General features: G+C 35.8%; 1 protein-coding gene across 5 annotated transcripts in view; it reads right to left on the bottom strand.

Moving 5' to 3' along the window:
• RB1CC1 (RB1 inducible coiled-coil 1) overlaps positions 1 to 21,910 on the bottom strand; it is an 81,403-nt gene that overhangs the window by 15,158 nt on the left and 44,335 nt on the right. For all 5 annotated transcript variants that reach the window (XM_082045683.1, XM_082045682.1, XM_082045685.1 and 2 more), the window contains 7 exons: positions 17,901 to 18,085; positions 15,518 to 15,704; positions 15,348 to 15,429; positions 14,372 to 14,433; positions 13,229 to 13,332; positions 10,641 to 10,767; positions 1,780 to 3,695 (listed from right to left, as the gene is read on the bottom strand). In XM_082045683.1, the coding sequence (XP_081901809.1) occupies positions 1,780 to 3,695; positions 10,641 to 10,767; positions 13,229 to 13,332; positions 14,372 to 14,433; positions 15,348 to 15,429; positions 15,518 to 15,704; positions 17,901 to 18,085 (2,663 nt within the window). The remainder of the gene's footprint in view (positions 1 to 1,779; positions 3,696 to 10,640; positions 10,768 to 13,228; positions 13,333 to 14,371; positions 14,434 to 15,347; positions 15,430 to 15,517; positions 15,705 to 17,900; positions 18,086 to 21,910) is intronic.

Genomic DNA, 21,910 nt, shown 5'->3' with positions numbered 1-21,910 from the left:
CTAGACAGTGACTTTGAAATATTAAGACAGATTCACATAAGGTATTTGCCCCGGACATACACCACAGCACGTCTTCATTCCTAGAGAAAAAGGCTAACAGCAGATTAAAGCCTTAAGAGACAATATACATTTTAACGTCACACTGAATATTAAATTACTCTGCAGAACTCAGAACAAACTACTAATGCTTCTTTAGACTGAAGCAGATAATATTTCTTTGAAATACATTACAATCTGTTTTATCCAGTTTGTATAAGAATATACACAGCTGTGCTCAGTTGTTCAAATTTAAGTGTAGATGTCGGATATCTAAAAAGTTGCATGACATAGCTACATCTTTTTCCTGTTGAGTCAAGTTTTTAACACTTTCACAGTACATTAATACATATAAAATGAAAATAATAGAGTTTTTCTTTTTTCTCCTCATTTCGCCGTATTTCATTAAGAGAATCTTTTGTTCAGTTAAGAAGGGCAGTTCTTAATTTCATTATATCTCAATCTTAAATCAAAAAATGTAATATTATCTTGATGTATTTTTTCCATTCGCTGACATACAAAACACAGACACTGATACAACATCATTTAATGATGGATATGTTCAAATATCAAAATCCGGAGGTAATGGGACTGAAGTCAATAATTCAAATGAAGCAGGTATTCAGATTTCCCTTGCACTGTGTAAGTGAATTGTGCACATGTTAGACTCCGCATAACCTCCTCTCCTTCCTTTTTTAAACATTTTTAACACTACTTTGATACTGGAAAGTTAAATGTATTCATGTTCTGTAGTACTCTTCTAGTTTTTAAACCCATTCTGTCCATTTTATTGGTCTTTTTTCCCAATTCACATACTTGGTATAATACCTAGAAAAAAAATGCTCAATTTAGATATTGTACAAATGAGATCTATCTGCTGAATTTCTTCAACACTACTAGAACATAAATGACAAATTCTAGCATTTCAAAAGAGAACATTGTTTCTAAGCAGTAGCCACATAGAAAAATGCTAGTATTTCCATTCCACAACATCATAATCTAGTCTGCTGACAGGCATTATGAACAAATAAGTAGGTAAGATATGAGAAGTCAGAAAGACTAATTCTAGGCATTTATGGCAAGGGAAAATAGATTTTTCTTTTTAAAGGGGAAAAGCACTGCAGAAATTAACAATGAAAAACAACGATGATAGGGTGTTCTTTATAATGATGTTGCCCACATGTGTTTCATGATAAAGCTCAAACTGAAGATCTCAAAATACATAACTGTGGCAGCTAAGTCAATGTAAGTCCAAGTGGCCAGTTGGTCATACATATTCCCACACACTTTTTCATACCACCATTAGCACCGATAAGAGCGTACAGCTAGCCAATAAAAGAAAGTTATGGGCCTAAAAGCTAGCCACTGCGTGCTCACACAGTGCTATTACCAGAGCAAGGGATGGGAAAGGAGAAACTAAAAGCATCAAAACTGGAATGTCAAGCAATGTGCTACTACGGAAGCACTCCTTCAATGTAACGTTACAAGACTGAAAAAATAACTTCACTGCTATCTGAAAATAACATTGTATAAGACATTTTACAATCTTTCAGGTTAACTACAGACACAGGAATATCACTACCATTAAGCTGGAAGTAACTTGAAACTTGAACATAGAAACCAAGCCAGATAAATGCTATTACAAATACACAGAAATTCTCTTACTGCATAATCCATCATGATTATACCATATTAATTACTTTAAAATACTAAGAAAACACAGCAACTTAATTCTTACAGTACCTCCGATTTACTTGGATCTCAAGTTGTTGTATTTTTTCCAAAAGCCCTTTTTCAGCAGCTTCCCTCTGTAATTCAAACTCTTTATAAGCAGTTTGTACTGCATCCTCTTTCTCACAATTGAGCTTCTGAATGAGCAACTGCCTGTCTTGTTCTTGGTTAGATACTAACAGTTCTTTTTCTTCCTTAAGCTTATGGATAATAGCTTCATATTTTTCTTGCTGCTCACAGAGAGACAATTTTTCTGTTTTTTCCTTTTCTAGGGCATTCGCTTCCAATTCTAATTTACTTTGTAGTTCTGTTATTTGCTCTGAAAGTCTTTTTTCTGTCTCAGAAGTTTTTTGATGAAGAAGTGTTACTTTATTTAGTTCAGTTCTAAGCAAATTTGTTTCTTCTTCATATCTGTCTACTAGCTCAGAGATGCACTGATCCTTCTCAATGCTCATCAGAAGCCGTAGTTCTGATAAGCCCATTTGATATTCATCACTGTTATTTTGAATTTTATTGTTTAATTTATCTATCTCTTTTTTCAAGCTTTCGGTTTCTTTATCAATCTGAGATTTTAAGGTCTCTTGTAGCTGGTTTCTGTTTTCTTCCAAAAGAAGCTTCATTTCATCAGTTTCTGCCTCTTTCAGGGCAAGTTCAACCTCTAATTTGCACCTCAAATCAGACAGATCTGAAACCTTGAGTTGTAACTCTTCTACTTGTTGTTGTTTTTCTTGCACAACTACTGCATGAGATTCCTGCATTTGTTCAAGTCTATGCTGGTTCTCTTTTTTTAATTTATCTAAACAGTCCTTGTGCTCAGCCAGCACCTTCTCAAATTCTTGTAAATGCCTGGCTTGGAGGTTGTTTTCCAGTTCTTTCAAATGGCTTTGCTCTAAACTCTCAAGTTCTGCTCTCAGAAGTTGTAGTTTTTCATTGTTTTCAACATGAAGTTTTTTCAAGTCTTCAAGTACTATCTCACGTGACTGTCTCAGTTCCTTAATTTCAGAATTTTGTGTCTCCATCTGGCATTCCAATTCAAGTAACTTCTGGTCTTTTTCATTCTGAAGGCAAACTACAGCTTCTTTCTCATTTTTCACCATGGCAAATTCATCATTCTTATTCTGAAGAACTTCCTCAAGGCCTAATAAGTCACTTTTTAACTTTTTAATCTTCTTTTGATTTTCTTCACCATCCTCCAATAATTTATTAATTTTAGTTTCATATTCACTTTTCAAAGACTGTAATTCTTTTTGATGTTTATCTTTTAGTGTTTTTTCAAGTGTAAGTTTTACCTTCTCAATAGTATTTACTATTTCTAACGAAGTGCATTTTAAAGAATTAGAAAAGTCACACTGTTCTCTTTGTACAAGTGTTCTAAAGTGGCAAAGATCTTCCTTTATACCTCTTAAGTGTACCTTTGAGTCCTGGGCAATAACCCTACATTTCTCCATGCAAACACTGAGAGATGCATTTTCTACTGAGACGTTCTTTACACAAGTATTTGTATCTTGCATACGTCTACTGTCTATTGCATTGATAACTGAAGAATAAAGAGATTCCACCATCATTTCTGGACTTTGTGGATCACTTATTACATTAGGAGAGACTGGATTTTCTTCTATTACGAATTCATTTACCGCTGACATAAAGTCAGATTCTGGACTTTCTGCTAGTGAATCCAAGTCTAACGATCCTTGCTTAAGGGCTTGCTCCAAGTTCGGATGGGCAATAGTTTCAAAATCAAATGTATGAGCATCAATGCTGTCCGGAGACAATTCTTCTAATGGAGCTGGGGGACATACAGGAGGACACAGGGGACCCTGAAGACTGAGTGATGGAGGAGTTCTTGAAGAGGTAGCAATTGTGGTTACTGTTGTACTTTCCATCCTTGGTGTGGTAGCAGATTGTGGTGATGCTTGACTATTGGAGGCCTACGAGTTATAAAATATGAAACAAACACTTAAAAAAGTGATAGGCAAAAGTGTTAATATTTTAAATTCATTAAAAATTACCAGGCAAAGTAAGAACTTAAAAAGTCAGCCTTATTATCCATAACAATCCAAAATACATATGTCTAAAATTTGCATACAAAATTGCAGAAATTCAGAGATATTTTCAAGTATGTTTCAGAAAAGCATCAAATGTTTGTTTATTCAAAAGTCCTACATAGATCACATAATTGTATTTGAAAGAGCTTAAATTCAAGTTTGTATGATACAAAAAACTGGAGTAACCAGTCAGAAACAGGCTGTGTTTTCTAATAGCTTAGTGATTTCAGTTTTCCTAATAATTTTGTTACAAAAATATTTTTATTTTATTGTTGCAAATTCTGCTATTAAAAATGAGTGTACTCCAGTCACTATTAACATACCCAACTAAGAAGGTTTACAAAAAACTTTACGACAACAAAACCATTGTCTAGTAACAGACCAAAAACATGCACGAGAATTGTTCTGCTTGGGAGAGTGTAGAAGTAGTAGAGTATAATGAAGGCCATATTCTAATTAAAAGTAACATTCTGACTTTTCAAAATGCAAGACATTGCAGTCTGAATGGATTTCTTTTTGTGTCTATGCTGCTCTCAATTTTTTCCATTTTGCCTCTAGACCCTGGTTACCACCAAGTCTAATTCTGTAGCACCAGATCCCTCAATATTCAGCTGAAAAGCTAACGGTTAGAATAATCATCCATAATCGTTCATGAGTAACAGTAGCTTGAAAACCAATACAAAGATTAAATAAAGCTTCTCCACCTTCACAGAACTGCTCCCAAGTATTCCTGACCAATTCCAGTGCATTTGACTCTTAAAGGCTAAAAACTTACCTTCAAATCCATTTTCCAATTAATTGTGATAACATAATTAAATCTCATTATCATCAGTTCTTGTTCATTAGTATATGAATTACTACGCTACTACTACTGTCATGGAATATATACCTTAAGTGAATTCAGGCCAAGCTACATGTGCTTATTTCTGTGTATCGGAAATTCAGTAAAGCACCATATGAAGTGCTCTAAAAAAATAATCAACCTCAGTAAGGACTTAGAGACTGTGGAAACTGACCTGCAACTTTCAAGCTTTTTTTATGTGACTAAACCTTAGTTTAATTTACATTATGATGTATCTACAAAATTACACTTCAGTTACAGATTTTCTTACCTTTGCTATTTATTTAATACATTTAACATAATAAATTTACTGTTTGCAAGCAAGAGTAAGTGAAGGTGTATTGAAGTCCTCTTCTTTTACTATCTTCACATCTGTCACTAGGAACAAATGGTCAACCTGTAGTATCTTAACTATTAAATACAACACAGAATATAAATGCCCTAATGTGAACAATAATTTCATCTGAAGATTCTTAAAACAAAAATATAAACCTTAAGCTTCAGCAAGTGCAGAACACACCACAGTAGAAGCCAAAAAGCAATGTACAGCCTCAGTATCCACCAAGGATGCATTCCTGAATAACTCTCAGGTACGACAGTGAAACACACATATTTAAAATCCTTAAGAGTATCTGTGACATGTAGGATGAAAAAGAATGAACAGGATCATCAGGATCACAAACTGGAAGAGATGCTGAGTTTTTTGCATCAATCAGTGTTCTGAAAGATCTCAGATGCACTGTCTGTGACATCGTAGCTCAAACATTACCATGCTTTTCCATCCTTCATCCTTGAAGGACTTGTCTGATTTTATTCATCTGAGGAATGTGATCATCTTGAAAAAAACCTGTGCCTAAAGACGCATGGGAATATTTGTAGTAAAAGATTCCTGTAAGATGATCAGTCTCAAAGTGCTGGAGATCTTTCCGAATGGCACTCTTCTCCAAAAAGCCAACACTGTCTCCAGTTATCCTGCTTGTGCCTCTTTTCCAAACTGTCCACAGTGTCTCCGTGCATTTAAGTTGTGTGCCTGGTGTTCTTCAGTACGTTAGTTTCTACTGAAGAACTTTTGCTTTCCACTGAACTCAGCAACTTGACTGGCACCAGTCAGTGGAGCTGTTCAATAAATGGTAAGCCAGAGAACTCCAAAAGAACTAGACAGAAGTGACAGATATTGGCCTACTGATGTATAAATAGTCGATGTTTTTTTTAGTTTTTTTGGCTGCAACCCAAATAAAGGATCCTATTCTTCTATGTACCACGTAAGTGTTCTCCTAATGGAGATGCAGTGTGCCTAACTGAACTCTGACCTGAAATATAGGGAGAATCTTTCTCTAGCTCTGACGTTTTATTTAGCAGAGCTTCATTTACACCTCATGCCCATCAGCCTTTGCATCTATATGAAAGTCAAGTAATGATTTTGAAATCCAATTATGAAAACCTACAGTAAAAAAATGTATGTTCATTATATACAAAATATTGTCCTTATCAAAAATGGACACAGGACATGAGACAAAAAAACTTAAAGGGAAATAATCTTTGTTTAAAGGTACTCTTGGTTCAGGTTTAAGCATTTTGCCTGGGTTTAATTTCAGCTTGCTATTTGTCTAATAAAATTTAGAAAAATAGATGTTGAGGGATACTGTATATGCTGATACATGCCTGGACTCAAACCATATGCTTTAAGTGACAACAGTTAGCATTGACAAAACAGAACTTTAGCAATAATAAAGTTAGCATCACAGATGTCAGTAAGCATAGGCAAAAGAAACAAAACAAAATAAAAAACCAAAGAAACAAAACCAAAGCAAAACAACAAAAAAACCCCAACAACAAACATTTCAAGGACTTCACACATTAGAAGGCCCTACAGGAAGCCACATGCAAAGCACAGTATCTACTTTTGACATACCAGTAGAACCATCCTAGAAGCTAAAAACTAAGGATATAAAGTATAGAAGAAAAAAACCCAAACAAAACAATCAAAACCACACCACCTGTCACTATATGGAGCAATACTCTACTGAGCTTGGTTTCCTTATGACCTGGGGCTGTAACAAATTCCATGCCTCTGCAGTGGCTGCTGTGAGCTGAGTCTTTAGTTAGAGCACCAGATTACTGGCTAACGAAGAGTTAAACTTCACATTTTGAGCAGCTGAAACTATATGGAATAATTTGTTTACTGTTGCCTATTTCCCTGAGAAGCTGGTGTTGCCATCTAGTCTGTTTACAATCTAAAGGCAGCAATGTGTGCATATGCCATACACCGTAGTTCCTGTGATGACAAAGGAAAAGGAGTGTAGAGCAAACAAGAAAAAAATAGAAAGCAGAGACAGATGCAGAGTTAATTTTTAAGTTCTCAGGTGTTGCTGGATTACATGTTCTAGTTTTGTTACTATGGTAAATATAGGGAGAGAATGGGGCAATTCCTGAAAGGATTATAAATAATGTTTGAATTTCAAACTCAGCTAGAACAAATGGTAAATTAATAATCCCATTTGAAAAGCAAGCTTCTCTTACAGGAGAAATTTAATACCAAAGGATTGCATACGTTAATTACCTACTAACTGTGGAAAAGACACCCTAATCATCTTACCTGGCTCCTATGGGCAGCTTAACTTTCTCCTGGACGTTTTTAACCAAATCACTGATCTGCTTAAACTTAGTATTATAGAAATGCAAGGACACAGCAATATCTTTGGTGTGAGACCACTAAATTACACAGAATAAGCAGAAAACTTTAAAAATGAAAACAGATTTCAAAGTAGTGACAAGTTAAGCAAAAATCAACAATGGTCTTTAACTACTTTGATGTAATACTAAAAAAAAAAGAAAACAGATACCAGAGAAGCATATCATCATTAATGTTCTACGAACTTGAAAGCTAATATACTAAGAGTTACAGCTTAAAAACAAATGCTACTAAAAACAAATGCTGTGACTGGTGCAGTAGGATGAACTCCTGGTCCAGACAGAGCTAAACTGCAGCATACCAACAAGCCAGGGAAACTACCCCAGTCCAACTTCACCAGGCTTCTGCTGCGACTTGTGTGGAAAGGGAGGTTGGGGTTGAACGTGTCTCTTTGGGAGAAGACAAGAGCAACTGTGGCAGTTGCACATACCATGACCTCAGGTGGTGTCAAGGTGCTGACAGTCACATCCTCCCCCACCCCTAGGTAGGGTGACTTCACTGCCCCCTGGCTGGGGGCACAGGAGGGAGGGGTGGGACTCTCAGTCATTTGACAGGGTCCTCAACAAAGGAGGTGCCCAGAGAAGCTGAAAAGCTTCCAGACCGTGTTGTAATGACCACAGCCAGATCTGCCCAGTCTTATAAAATGGGGCCTCTGCCAAGGAGACCCTTGGAGTGGTCTTCTCAGAGCAGCGGGACTGTGAACTGGAGCCCTCCCCTTACATTTGGACGTCGTCTAAGGAGACTTCCCGGGATTGAGAGCGCCTCACCTCCTCATTTGGGAAGTGTTTTTCCTTTCTGGATATAACCTTGAGTGAGCCCATGCCCACCCCTGGCAAGTGATTCTTCTCTACTGGGTACCCTTGCGGAAAAGAGGCCTCTAGGTTTGCTTTCTGTGAGTGAATGCATGCACATTGTGGATCCTCATTACTCTTACGTGGTTGTGCAGCAGTGATTTCCTCAACTGGTATCCGAACCTGTGTTCTATGTTGTTGGAGTGCTAAATAATTCGGATAAACCCCATTTCTAGTTGGTTTATTTGCTATACTTTTCTGGCTAGCGTAAAGTCTGTTTGGAGCTTGTAGTCCACCTAAACTGACTTCTGGTGTATCCCCATGACAGCAATATTCTACTATATAGGCAATGCTCGACGCCTGCAAAGTCATCACCAACTCTGCCCCAAACTGGGACAGTATCTTACAGTTCATCAACAGAATGTGTAGGTGCATGAAGCTGTAGGCATCTTCGGGACTAATATTTAATGTGTATTCATCCTTTTAATTGTATACTGTAAGTTCCAAGCAATACTAAGGATAAGAAATGTTTTCATATTATTTCAGTAATTCTATGCAAAAAAAACCCCAAGCATGGGCAAAAGTAGTATAATCTAACAAGCACTTCTAGACCATCTGCAGAACAAAGCAACACAAAGACCAAGTAATAACAAGAGCACTGTTGTTGAGAAGGAAAAATCTCTCCGACAGATCCATTTGCTTCAATTCCAAAAAAGAGTTCAAATGAATCACTGAAATTACACACAGAGATGGGCATTTTCAAGATGACATCATGAATGGCCCAGCTCTGACTGTGCAATGCAATTTACTCTAAGGAAAGAGACAATTATCCAAATTTGTCCAAACACTCGACATTTTGGAGTCAGCCAAGAATCCACACTGGTCAAAGCCCAATGAAAGAGAAGGGTGGGAAGAACAGATTCTCCTGATTTTGCAAACGCCTTTTTTGTGCAGACACATACTGATAAAAATTTCTCAGATAACCAAGTCTGAACCAAAAAGAGCAAACTATCAAGACTCAAACAAGTAAGGCACCGTTCCTGTTTATTTTTCTACTATTATGCATATTTTGAATTAAAACTTACTCTTTTGATTTATTTTACATTCTTTTTTGACATTGCAAGCCTTAGTGAAAAATTAGTTCATTAAAACACCCATCATTATCCTGGTTTCCTATGAGATAAATTTAAGGATGCTCCAAGTTGGGGGTGGACTTCTGTATTTCAGAGCATGATCTATTAAAAGAGCATGTTCAGAAAGCTGCCAAATTTCACAACATTGACACCATTTCTAGCCATTCCATTGGCTAATATAGTGGTCAGGCCCTAACACTCATTTGTAAAAAAACAATCTTCATAACGAGAGAAAAGAGCTAAGAAATTACATGGAAAAGGTGTGGCATTTATATTACAGAATAAATAAAAGCCAAGATCTCATATTTTACATAAATGAAAGACTTCCAGTAAATCTCTTCTTCAAGTCACAGAGGAATAAAAAGAGGACTTCACGTCACCTGGTTTAAGCGGGAATTTGCTAATTCAAAATTAAGCATGTCCATAACCTTGGCAGTTATAGAAGATACTTCTAGTTGGCAAAGTGCATACAAATACACTATAGATGATAACATGGAGCCCCACAAAAATTATACCTTTTTTCTAAAGCAAAAACTGCTCAAGAAATCCAATTTGAATCAGTCAACTTCACATAAAAATTTAAATATTGCTGAATTCACTCAGAGTTTCACTGGGACAGGCTACAGTCAGAAGCTAAAAGGACCCCATTTGGCATATTACAAAAGTTAGAGGCTGAATGCACAGAAGCAATCAAAAGTCATAGGCAGAAACAGTTTCTAGGAGAAAGAATCTGCTTGACAGGCAGAGCAAAACTATGAATGGATCTTTTTGCCATCTGTTCCTTCTATACTCAAACAAAAAAACTGCATGTTTTTTTTTCCTTCCCCAAAAAGCTGGACTGCAATAAAGGAGAACGTGACAGATCAATATTCAGGCTAATGAGTACAACTAACCAAGGCCCTAAATTATTCTTAACTGCCTATGCCAAAAGGAGTTGAGAAGCAACGCAAGCATCTAGAAAAGCAACAACAACTTCATTAAATACATACAAAATTAACAGTAGCAAAATACACACATTCTGCACGCAGAAGCCTGAGAATATGGCAGAAAACAGAAATACTAACAGAAGTATTCTACTTCTACAATTTATGTGGAATACAAGCATTTATTAAATGTTTGGAAGACATTCAATATCTTTTGACTCTTCTCTAGATACAACTCACTTTACTCACTGAGAGCTCAAAATTCTCAGAGTATTTACTAGAATGGGATCAGAAAGGAAACTAATATTATGCAGTTATGAGACCAACTAGTTTTTACATCTGGAAAAACAGAGTTTCTTTTCTGAAGTGGTTGGTAAAACCATTATGAAAATATTCTACTGTTTTGAATAGAATATTCTGTTTTCTTAGTAAAGAAAAACAAAAATACCTTTTGTTCATTCAGCAGGTCTGTAATGGTTTGCGACATTTCATCCAAACTCTGTGCTGCCTTTACCAGGTTATGTAGAGCACGTACATGCTGGTGAAGAGGTTCAAAGTCACAAAGTATGGGGACCCTTAAAAACAGTACAGGATTATTTTTTTTTCATATTGTTAATTAGATATTCAAATATGTTAAATCATTATGTGTATATCCCAACAAGACTAAGCTTCCCTCTGTATAAAGTTCGTACTTTCTGCATTTCATCCATTTACATGGAAAATCCTAGAAGACCACCTGATATTTCTGTTTTAAATTAAGAACTTGAGAGCTTTTAAGGAGTAGATAATGATAAACACAATGAAGGGGAAGTAATAAGTCAGTCTTTCCCCTTCTGAGGAAAATATTTACCAGTAGTACCTAGAGTTCCAATAACAGTAACATAAGAGAATTGACAGTGATTAGATCAGTAATTGAAGCACTTATGTTTGCAAATGACTCTAGTCTTCCCTCCAGTTGGATACTCTCCAATCCAGCTCTTCCTTTGAAGTAGCTATTAATTCTCTACTATTTTATTGTAATGATAGGTAACCTAAATTAAAAGATTGATTAATGTGTTGTGATCACATCTGCAAGTATTGCAAGATAAGCTTTCACTTGCAAGTTTTCTACAGCTCTGAAAAGAAACATACATTTTTTTTTTCTTGAGAGTCCATATATCCAGAATTTCTAATTTGTTCAGAAATAGCTCCACTGAAATCATGAAGCAGTAGTTCATTTACACTAACAGTACAATATAATAAAATATTTCACATTTTGTATTCATTATATAGGGCAAGTGGTACCTAGTGTATTTTTGCAGAATTAAGATTTCAATAATTGCTAAAACATATATCAGAAGACTGAAGCACTGTAAGTAAATAAAGCATCATTTTAATTATACAGCTCAGGGGTTCAGTGCTGACAGAAAAGGACTTTGTGCTGGGTCTCAATTTGCCTGTTGCTTGCTCTTCAGATGTTAAATGAAAATACCAAAGGAAGTACTGCTCTGAAGTTTCTTCTGAAGCTCAGTGTCTACCAAGGTGTGTGACAGCTTTGCACACTCAAGTTGCAAATCCACCACTATCACAAATATTTCCAACAAATGTAATCCTGAGCTCAGAAACCAGGAGGAATGTGATATAATCCCACCTCTATTGCCATCAAGTGGAAAGCTATGTCACTACAATTTAGAGGAAATAAACCAGTTTTGTTAGTGATTCTAACAATAGTAAGGCAAAATTCTTCCTGAACTCAGTCCAAAATTCCCAGGAAGACTGTAAAATTCTCACACACCCAAAAATCAGGCAGACATCAACAATGTGATACTATAGTTGGCACCTTTTCTCTGCAGAATCACAGAGGAGCAAGCCTAAAGGCATAAGAAATTAAAAGGGTACATCAGCTGGATCATGACATATCACTTTCAAGCAGACTAAGCTCACTATTCTTTTTGTTAATTCCAGCAGCGATACCATAAGGATGGTCACAAATTCTCAATCAAAAAGAATGCCAGTACAAAATATAGGTGAAAAACACAGTGAATTCAGCTCCTACACTGTAAACCAATATCTCGGCTGATAGTCTTGGTGAATCTGACAGATGACAGCAGAGCATCGTCCTTTTGGATTTATCTTATCATGCTTTGTGGGACTATGGTCTTGGGGCTAAAAAAATGGAACTTCAGCAAATCCCCAACTGCAGATCTCTTCTAGGAGAAGGATGATGGATTCATGCATCATCTGATTGTGGTCATACTGATGGACAGATCTTCTCCTAGACAGAACTTTACATAGAACTTTCTACTGCCTATGTCTTGCCCATTATCTTGGCTGCCACTCCCCTATCTGCTACAGGTTTAAGACACAGGAGTTTGAAATGTCACTCTAATAGTCAGCTTTTGCAGAAAGACATCTCCAAGTTTTAGATAAGAAACTAATCCTGTCAAGTTGCCTGTGAGATAAAGTAGTAGCTTTCCTATCTATATTTGCATGTCTGCCTCACTGTTGGGAGATAAGAAACATGGAAATAGAGCTTCTGCTCAAAATGATGGATTTCCGTAGACAGCAGATGCACTTCAGAGAATACACTTTTTAGTAGAATCGGTCTGTCAGAGAAAAAGCGATAACTGAATACAGGAGATGTCTATGATCTCATGCTGGGCTGAAGAAATTTATTCTATTTCCGTCAGAATACCACTTAACAAAGAGCAAATTAAAAAAACCCACAATTTAATTCTGATCTGACAAATCATAAAAGTTATGAGTTTATTTCAGTTTAAAACTGACAACAATATTTTTTCGTCTTTTAGCTATGAGGCAGCTCAGAGGAACATCCAACATCCTTTACATCTCAGTATAGAATATAAGTGCTCAAAGCATTCAAGTTTGAGTATGTGAAGGATTAAGTCAGTGAAGACCATTCCTTAAGAATGATATCAGTTCAAAAAATATCCTTGTCTGCTCCTTAGAAAAAATGAACTGTGGGGCGGGACTGAAGGGGTTGAGTCCAGGGTGAAGCTATTTTCATAACATACAAACTTTTAAAAGGTGGTTTACCTGAGTAGTGGCTGTACTTCTGAAGGACAAAAAGACTGCAAGAACTGCAAATCACTTAAAGAGATATCTGGAAGCTCACTGTCAAATCTGCGAGGTTTTCTTGTCTGTATTAAGAAGAAATTAATTTACACATTGTCGTTAAGGTAAATAATATCAAGGCAACTCAGGAAGGATTAAAAAGAGTTTAATTACATGGAAAAGTTGCTGTTAAAGTGATCTCTCAGAAGATTTCATAGTTTTTTTAAAGGAACCATGCCTTGCCCCTCCATCCTAAGAAAAATAATTTATATTCATAGTAACTAACTCTATCCATAGTTCCTTGTGCAGCAGTAGAATAGAGTATTTCAGTTGGAAGGGACCTACAACGATCCTCTAGTTCAACTTCCTCCCTACTACCAAGCTTTATAAACATTAAGAATATGTTTCAATAATTAAGGGATGAGAGATAGCACTAAAGCCTTATTTAATACAGTCAAGTATTAGTTCAGTTCAGTATTCAACACACTGAAATGAGTAGCATTCTTATTTTCCAAGTATCCTTTGACAAAAAAAGCTGCAGGGGAGAAGATGAAAAGGTTAAATGAGGCCAAGAGAGATGGCAATGCTAGAATCAGGGGGTGTTATCTTACCTGAATTAAGCAATCTGTACGAAATCAAAGTTCACAGGCAATGCTTGACTACAACTAACTTTTTCACCCTTTCATGTTATCAGCCCAAGAGACAAAAATGCTTTTCCACTCATGCAGTGTTTATAGAAAAACACAAAACCTTTTACTTGCTTTTACCATACAATGAATTTTATGGCTCTGCTACTCAAAAGAGAGGATTAGATGGTCAGATTATCCCTCCTGGCTTCTTTCTTCTGATCATTAATAGCGATTTTTTGTTAAATACTATAGATTCCTTGTTAAAAAGGAATATCGAGATGACATTTCCTTTCCCACCACACTGCAAGTTACGAACCAGTATTATTATAATAATAGTAACTTGAAATACCAAGGAACACTGCCTCCCAGCTTTGTCATCTGTTTCAGAGTAATATGACAGGCATACAGCTTGCATGAATTAAGCTTAGGTTTTTAATTTAACAAAGTACTGTTTATAAAAATGAAATAAAACCTCCCAAATAAATTGAGTACATACACAAAAGGATGGAGGCCAGGAGTCTAGTCCTCTAAACAAACGATTCCTTAGAAAAGACTTCCCTGGGCAAAGAAAAAATGGTTATTTAAAAGAAGGAAATGCAACACACAAACAATGCCGCAAGAGAAAACAACTAAGCTACTACAGTTTAACAGCTGAACTAAAATTAAAAGCATTTACTAAATATGACATTTCTTGACCACATAAAAACTGCAAGTGACCATAGAACTCCACACAACACACACCATCAAATTAGAACTTCTCACTTCACTGAAGCCTCTTTTTGCCTAATGGTCACCCCTGCAAAAACCTCAACTCCTTTTTCAAATTTTAACTGTAGCCTTTCCAAAATGTTGATAACCTTTTCCTCAATTTTCTTATTTTAGCAGTTCATTCAGAACATAAAAGTTGCAGACCTTGCAGATGAAAAAAAAAAATCAGATTTCTTGTAACAGCAACGTTGTTGGGTTTTTTTGTTTGTTTTTGTTTTTTTTTTTTTTAGAAAAAACTAAAAACTTTGAGGTATTTAGACACAAGTCTTCATGGTTTGTTTCGGGGTTTTTTGGTGGTGGTGGTGTTTTGTTTTGTTTTCTCTTTTCCTACTGCAGTAATACAGAGGAAGTTGCAGCAATATCCAAATATTCAGGAATGGTTTTACAAGTGTTATTTAAAAGAACAGTAAAGCTCGCAGGGCATGTTCAAACAGAAGCTGCATTCAAATGCAATAATTAGAAATCTTATCTTTTACAGGCATCAAACTAATCAGAACTTTCACAGTGTTTTGGATAATCTATATGAAACAGTTCATTAATTTGATTAATAGAAAAATATTTGTTCATAATAGGAACATTTGGCACACGGCATGCATTTCCTATTTAAAAAAAAGGACAGTTATTAGAACTACAACATAATAAAAGTACTTAAACTACAAAGAAGTCATACTTAACCACAATTCTGATTTCACAGAAGTACTTACTGAACAGTTTACCAAAAGATTCCCTTTTTGCCTTTTCAGCTTCATACAGGTGCTTCCCATCTTTTATTAAAGCACCTGCCCACTGTGGAAGGGAAAATATGTAGTTAGCTGTTATTTTATACACTTACACAAAGGTTTGGTTTTGAAATCTTACTTACTTCCTTACTTACCTCCCTGTAGTGTTTTATGAACATTTTTCTCCTCACCACCTCTACAACAGCTAGACAGTACATTTGAGGAACAGTACTGAGAGCCTCTACAACCTTGACCCTTTCTAGGAGCTCTGTTACAAGACGAAGCAGCGCTTGTAGTTTCTCTCCATCTTGGTCAGCATGAAGCATTACAAAACAACACCACCTACAAAAGTAGGTTACACTTTAGAAGATAACAACTTAGTCATCTTTTCTGCATTTATATTTCACTAAGATTAGCAACATGTCTGGATGAGCTGAACAATAACATTATTTTACATGGGAAAACAACAGGCTATCTGGAAGTATCAAGCAATTTTGAATTCTGTAATTGCCTTGTAGCTCCCTATTAAGTTCTCACAGTAAGATATCCACATCAGTGCTCAAAAAATGAACACTTACCATTATTTGAGTTACGGTATTGTTTTTCCCAAATAATGCTCTTAGCATACATAACCTTAGGAAGAAAGATAATGTAACCTTCTCAACAGTACTTTTTGTTTATAAATCTTTAAAATACTTATAGAAAAACATTAGCAGGAAACATTAAGGGTAGGGATACTGTCAGAGAAATAAGATGAACAAATTGTTGAGAAGTTCACATCGGCTACTCATGCCATACAAATAACAGCCCATGTAATACACACATTTTTACACTTTGTAACCACATCTTCAATTAACTTATTGATACAATCAATACATTAATTTCAAACACAGCCACCAACATAAGTAAATAACAGGATAACTACTGAAAAGTTGATCAACTGGTGTGCTTGAGGGGAAACATTAAGGCATAAGGTGGAGGTATATACTGCAGGTAACAAAGAAAACGAAAATCTTTATTGACAGAAGTAAAAGTGAAACAACAAACACAAACAAGTCAACATTAAGCAACTGGGAACATATACTAACAGAGAAATACAAGAAATGCACTGTGGACTTTCTCATAGTAATGAGTAGTAAGAACTAAAAAGAGGGCACTATGTGAAGCCAACACATGGCCAGTTCAAAACACAAAGAGCTACATTTTCCACATAACATAATGGCAGAACTTGCAAAGAACAGGAGTTTGTGGATTAAAAGAGAAGTTGGACATGGAAAAAATACTCTGTCAGCAATTAAACACAGAAGAGTTGCTTCTAGATCAGACCATAAAACTCTCCTCTAAGAATATTTACATCTAATTAAGTTTATGTTCTTTTCTCATTACTAGATTCTCATTATGTCACTATGGTAATTTGATACTAACTACTACTGAATACAAGCTAGAAGAATCTTTGGTTTGACCCAAAATACAGTGGGTTTTTTTTGTTTGGGATGCAAGTCTTTTCCTCTAATAACTCATTAATTAAGTGTCCTCTACACAACTACTTTAGCACATAGGAAATGAAAGTGGTATTTATGGCAACCTAGGTTCTATGTACTGTCCCTAAATACGTGTTACAGTGAAAAATGGTGCAAAAAAAAGTCATATTTTCATTGGGTTAAAAGCAGACGCATAACTAAAGACAAACAAATTTACAATTTGATTTACCTAGCAGTAATTTATTTTACAAACACAACAAAATCTTTGTTGCTAGTGCTCTATTGATTCTGTTTTACTTCTTCCTACAGCTTGTGTCTGCCTTGTCTATACAAACTACAGTCTCTTCAAGAGAAAAAAAAACCTGGTGGCTATACAGTGTGCAAGCCTAACAGGGTCACAACATTGCCTAATTATTTGCTGCTAGTACAAAGAAAGTTTTTTCTTCTAGAAATTGTTAAACCTGAATTTTTCCTATGTATCTGACATGACAAGTTATCTAAAGCTTTATAATTAAGTGCAGTAATATGAAAAATTGTATTTCCCAGTGAGCAATAAAGACTACTTACTACTTTCCATGTTATACAGTAATGATGCTTACAGGAAAATTGCCATTTTTACTGGCTGTGACTGGATGTAATTATTTTTCATGAACTACAAGCCAATTGAACTACTGCCATATTTTTCTGCTTTGATGAGATCACAAACTACCAAAGAGTGTTTCACCTATGTTTATAATCCTCTGAAAACATCAATATAAATGCCTGTCAAATTTTAAATAAGATACTGACGGCTTCTGATGTTGATGAGAGGAGAGGGGATTACAGGTTCTTTTATATTGTTTTATTGATATGAAGACCATTTAAACTCTAATAAAAGTTTATCTTAAAATAATATTTTGTTTCTCACTTACAAATAACTTCATATACAAACTGAATTGATCCAACTTTTATTTTCTCTCCCATTAAGAAAATCTTTGTGGATTTTCTTACGACATACATTCTTTAAACAGTCTTGAGGCAAGTGGAAGCAATATAAAGTTGAAAAGTTGTAACTTACTTCAGTCTGACTTGCAGATTATTTGCAAGCTCCTGTTTGGCAGTGGTACATTTCTGTTTAATATCTAACAGTTTTCTGTGATTAGTTAACATAATCATCAGCTGATTTGCATGACTCAAACACAAATCAGGCAGCACAGAAGGATCTTTCAAGTTCTCAGCTCTCTTCTGATTAGCCAAAAATCCCTAGAGGAAAAGAGACACGCTTGTTACGCAAGCTTTGTGACAATCAAAAAGCATGGAGATGATCCATCCGCTCTGCAAGAAGGCAAGCGTTTTAATAAATTTACTGTAACCATTCAGGAGTACCACACAAAGCTACACAGAGAAGGTGCTTTCTTTTCATTGTATAATCTGGTCTGAATATATCTCATTTGATATTTCTCTTCCAAACAGTTATCAACACAACCTTACAAGAACTTGACACAACTAACCAACATCAGCGAAAGATCACAGAAGTTAATGCAGCAGAAAAGTAGCTCCTATGCTGGAGCAGATCAACCATCATTCTAATTTCTGCAAACAACCAGCGTGTTAACTTCTGGCATATGCAAGACTTAACATCAACTTAAGAGCACATGCTCTTAAGGCTACTGTGGACTAAATGGTATAGTTTTTGCATAAAGAAATTCATACATGAGACTAATTCTCCTTGAGAACAAAGATCGCAGCCAGACATCTTACTTGACCATAGGAGTTGGGCACAGCAAAGAATTACCTGTTGTGGATGGCAACAGGCAACCCCTAGAAGTGTGGGGACAAAATAGGGAAGACGGACTGCCTTAGATGGCTGATTGCAGTTCTACAAACTTATTTAAACCTTTGTTTTCTTAATAAAGAATTCAAAAAAATAAGACAATAGTTTCAAGTGTTTCTTTCTGAAGCTGAGGTTGATGAGAACAGTAAACATAGAGAGTTATACAAATCTGCTGAAAAATGAAACCACTGTCATTGCTGATTTGATACTGAATGTAAAGCAAGCTTCTTGTAAGATGCTACAAAACACATTTGCAAATATTTATATCCTAGTGAGAACAGCACAGAAATCAAAGTAAGTATGAAAAAATATATTAAGTGTAATGAAAAGGAAGAAGATGCACACTGAAGATGGTAGAGAATACTGAACAGTCAACCGTTTACTGAAAACTGAGCAACTTATGTATTGAATGAGTGAGCACCCTCTGTGAAGCAAAAGAAGGCTGCAAACTTTTTAACTGTATTATCCAACCCAAATAAATGGAAACTAGAAAAGGCGGAAAGAACTGTTACTGAGATGATAAAGAAGACAGCCTCATCAAAAGAAGTTAGGTTGTTTAGTGAAGGAATACAAAGACATTGAAGAAACATGCAGTGGTAATCGTTAGGGAATTACCAAGAACCAAAATCAAAGGCAGTATAGGCATGACAGAATATAGAGCTGAACTAGCCAAGAATACTTTAAGATCTGAGATGAGCACATGTTTATAAACATTAGGATGATCAGATTGTATACAACTTTTCAACAGGAATAGAGAGGTCAAGGAAATAATTGCTTTTAAATATGAGCTCAGTAAGCTTTTTAAATTAATCACATGGCATGGAGCCTGAAGTTACACAAAACTGCATGCAGTGAGCTAGAAAAACCCTCCCAGCTTTACTCTGAGTTCTGAAAGGCTATTCCATAAATTTGAGTACCTCTTGACATTTCCTATCTGTGGACCTATCTTCGAAATACAATGTCAAATAAAATTACCCTAGTGCACAACTCGGAAAGAAGAATCTTGGTATACTAGGAAAAGGTCAGTGAAGAAAAAGTACATTAAACTGACCAAAAGAAAAAAAGCGGGGCGGGGGTGGGGGAGAGGAAAGAGGGAAATCCCTCTATGTTGTGGAGAAATCCAAGGTCTAAATAATCAATTGTTTGAAAGTTACAGCTCTCGGCAAATTCTTCAAAGGTATAAACTCAAAATTTACAGCAGCGTTTAAACAAGGTGGCAAAGTATCTTTCCAACTTTCTTTTAGACATCTCACTCAAAAGTGGGATTGGTAACCTTGAGGTAGACTCTTCCTTCAAGTAAAGAGGGGAAACATAGCTAAAACCACTACTCACAGCATTGGGCATGGGATTGCAAGAGCAGCTCTTCCATCACGCTAAATCCCCCTGTATTTAGCACTGGCCTACAATATAAACATCTATGTAAGGCCAAACTTTAGCAGAAACTTACTTCTAGACTTACTCATTGAAATTATCTGAAGAGAAGCTCCACTTTCAAAGAACACTGCCAGAAGTACTGGTAGCACCCACCTTTATGTATCAGCCAGAGGACGCAACAGGAAGCCTGGGTCTTATGTGAAAGTCAGCCCAGTTCTCTCCTCCTCAAAAAGAGGTTCTAACCACCCCAAGATAGGGAAGCAATGTTCATTTACTCCTACTAATGATATACCACTATGCAAGCAGAAATAAGAAACTCATGCCTTGCCTTTCTTCGCTCTGATGTAAAAGTGAAAATCTGAACATCAAATAATGACTACATACAGATTTTGTTATATTTTCAGTTGCAAACAAAGCATAAAAGGACAATCTTAGGTATAAATTTAACTGAAGCACTTCAGAGAAACTGTATTTAATAACGAAGCTTTAATATGGCACTGACATGTTTTTTTAAAATATAGGAGCTATATATTTTACATTTCAAATAGCCTTTAATCAAATAACTTCAAACGACACTGTCCAGTGCAGGCACACTACTCTCCTCACTGTGTGCTTGGTGATCAACCATTAAGCACGTTCCCTCTTCCTTATATGGTTGAGTGATCAGTTACCAAGGACTCAAGTATTTCTCTTGAAAATTAAATTTAACCTGCTTATCTATTTTTCCCTACCTCCAACTGAATTTCTGACTTTCTAGCTTTTTTTCTATTTCTGGACTATAAGGATAACAGAAAAACTCTCCATAGCTCAAACCTGAAGGTCCTTAGACTTTTTCTAACTCCTGAAGTATATAATGCAGCTGGGCCATAACTCAGAAAACAAAGCAACACGCCCCCTCAGAACACAAAAAGCTCACTGCATGGACTGGCACAGGAGCTAATTAACATTACCAAGAAAAAAGACAGTGGAAAAGCTCATGAATCATCTGGCTGCACTTATTTGACTCTGAAACTAACTAGTTGAAGGTCAGAAGATGACAACATATTAAGAACAAACCAACAAATTAGTGGGTGCGACAGAAAGTGTTCAGGACATGCCACCTCAGCATGATGCCAATTTCATGCATCATTTTCCCTTTCCATGAGTGAGGTTTTTTTCTATGTCTGTCTTCCATTTAATGAAAGACTGGATGAACTATCGAAGATGAATCAATTCATGGCATCCTGGTCTCCAGCACAGGAGCAACTGCAAACTACAGGCTCTCTGACAGTCTACCATTGGCAAAAAGTTGTGTGCTCTTAAATGTAGCTATAAACCAGGTCGAATTTAGACAGATTTGACAGAAATGTGTACAAGCAGATACTAAGATAGTATTTAAGTCAGGTGTTTTCCTTAAGCTAAGAATACTCATTTAAAACATCCATTTTCAAATAAGCTTTAAAAATACTTTACAAAGTTTATAGCTGTTAGATGTCTTCATTGGATCCTATTTTGATTAGCAGTTTCTACATTAATTTGCAAAATTTTACACTAATAAAGAACAACTTGTTTGTATACCATTCACTAGATTTAACAAGATACACCTTTACACAACAAGAAACACCTTAAGAGGTATATTCAAAGTTTTTAAATTTTATCATATTCTAAGCAATTCTCACTCTTGCAGAAGAAACCTGATTTCTAAAATAAAAATAAACTAGATGTATTCTACGCCAGAAACACCACCATATACTGAATCATATCAGAAGTTAGCAATTTTATGCTGGTGCTTTTATAAGAATTCTGATTGGCTGAACTAGAATTAAATATATTCTTCTAAATTATTACCAAGAGAATGTTGACAGAAATACTTCAGTTATAAAAATATATGGCTTAATATG

The sequence above is a fragment of the Streptopelia decaocto genome (genome assembly GCF_964273445.1).
Source record: "Streptopelia decaocto genome assembly, chromosome: 2".
NCBI classification, from domain to species: Eukaryota; Metazoa; Chordata; class Aves; order Columbiformes; family Columbidae; genus Streptopelia; species Streptopelia decaocto.
Note: the sequence above shows the minus strand (reverse complement) of the source record. Positions and strands in the feature narration are given on the sequence as shown.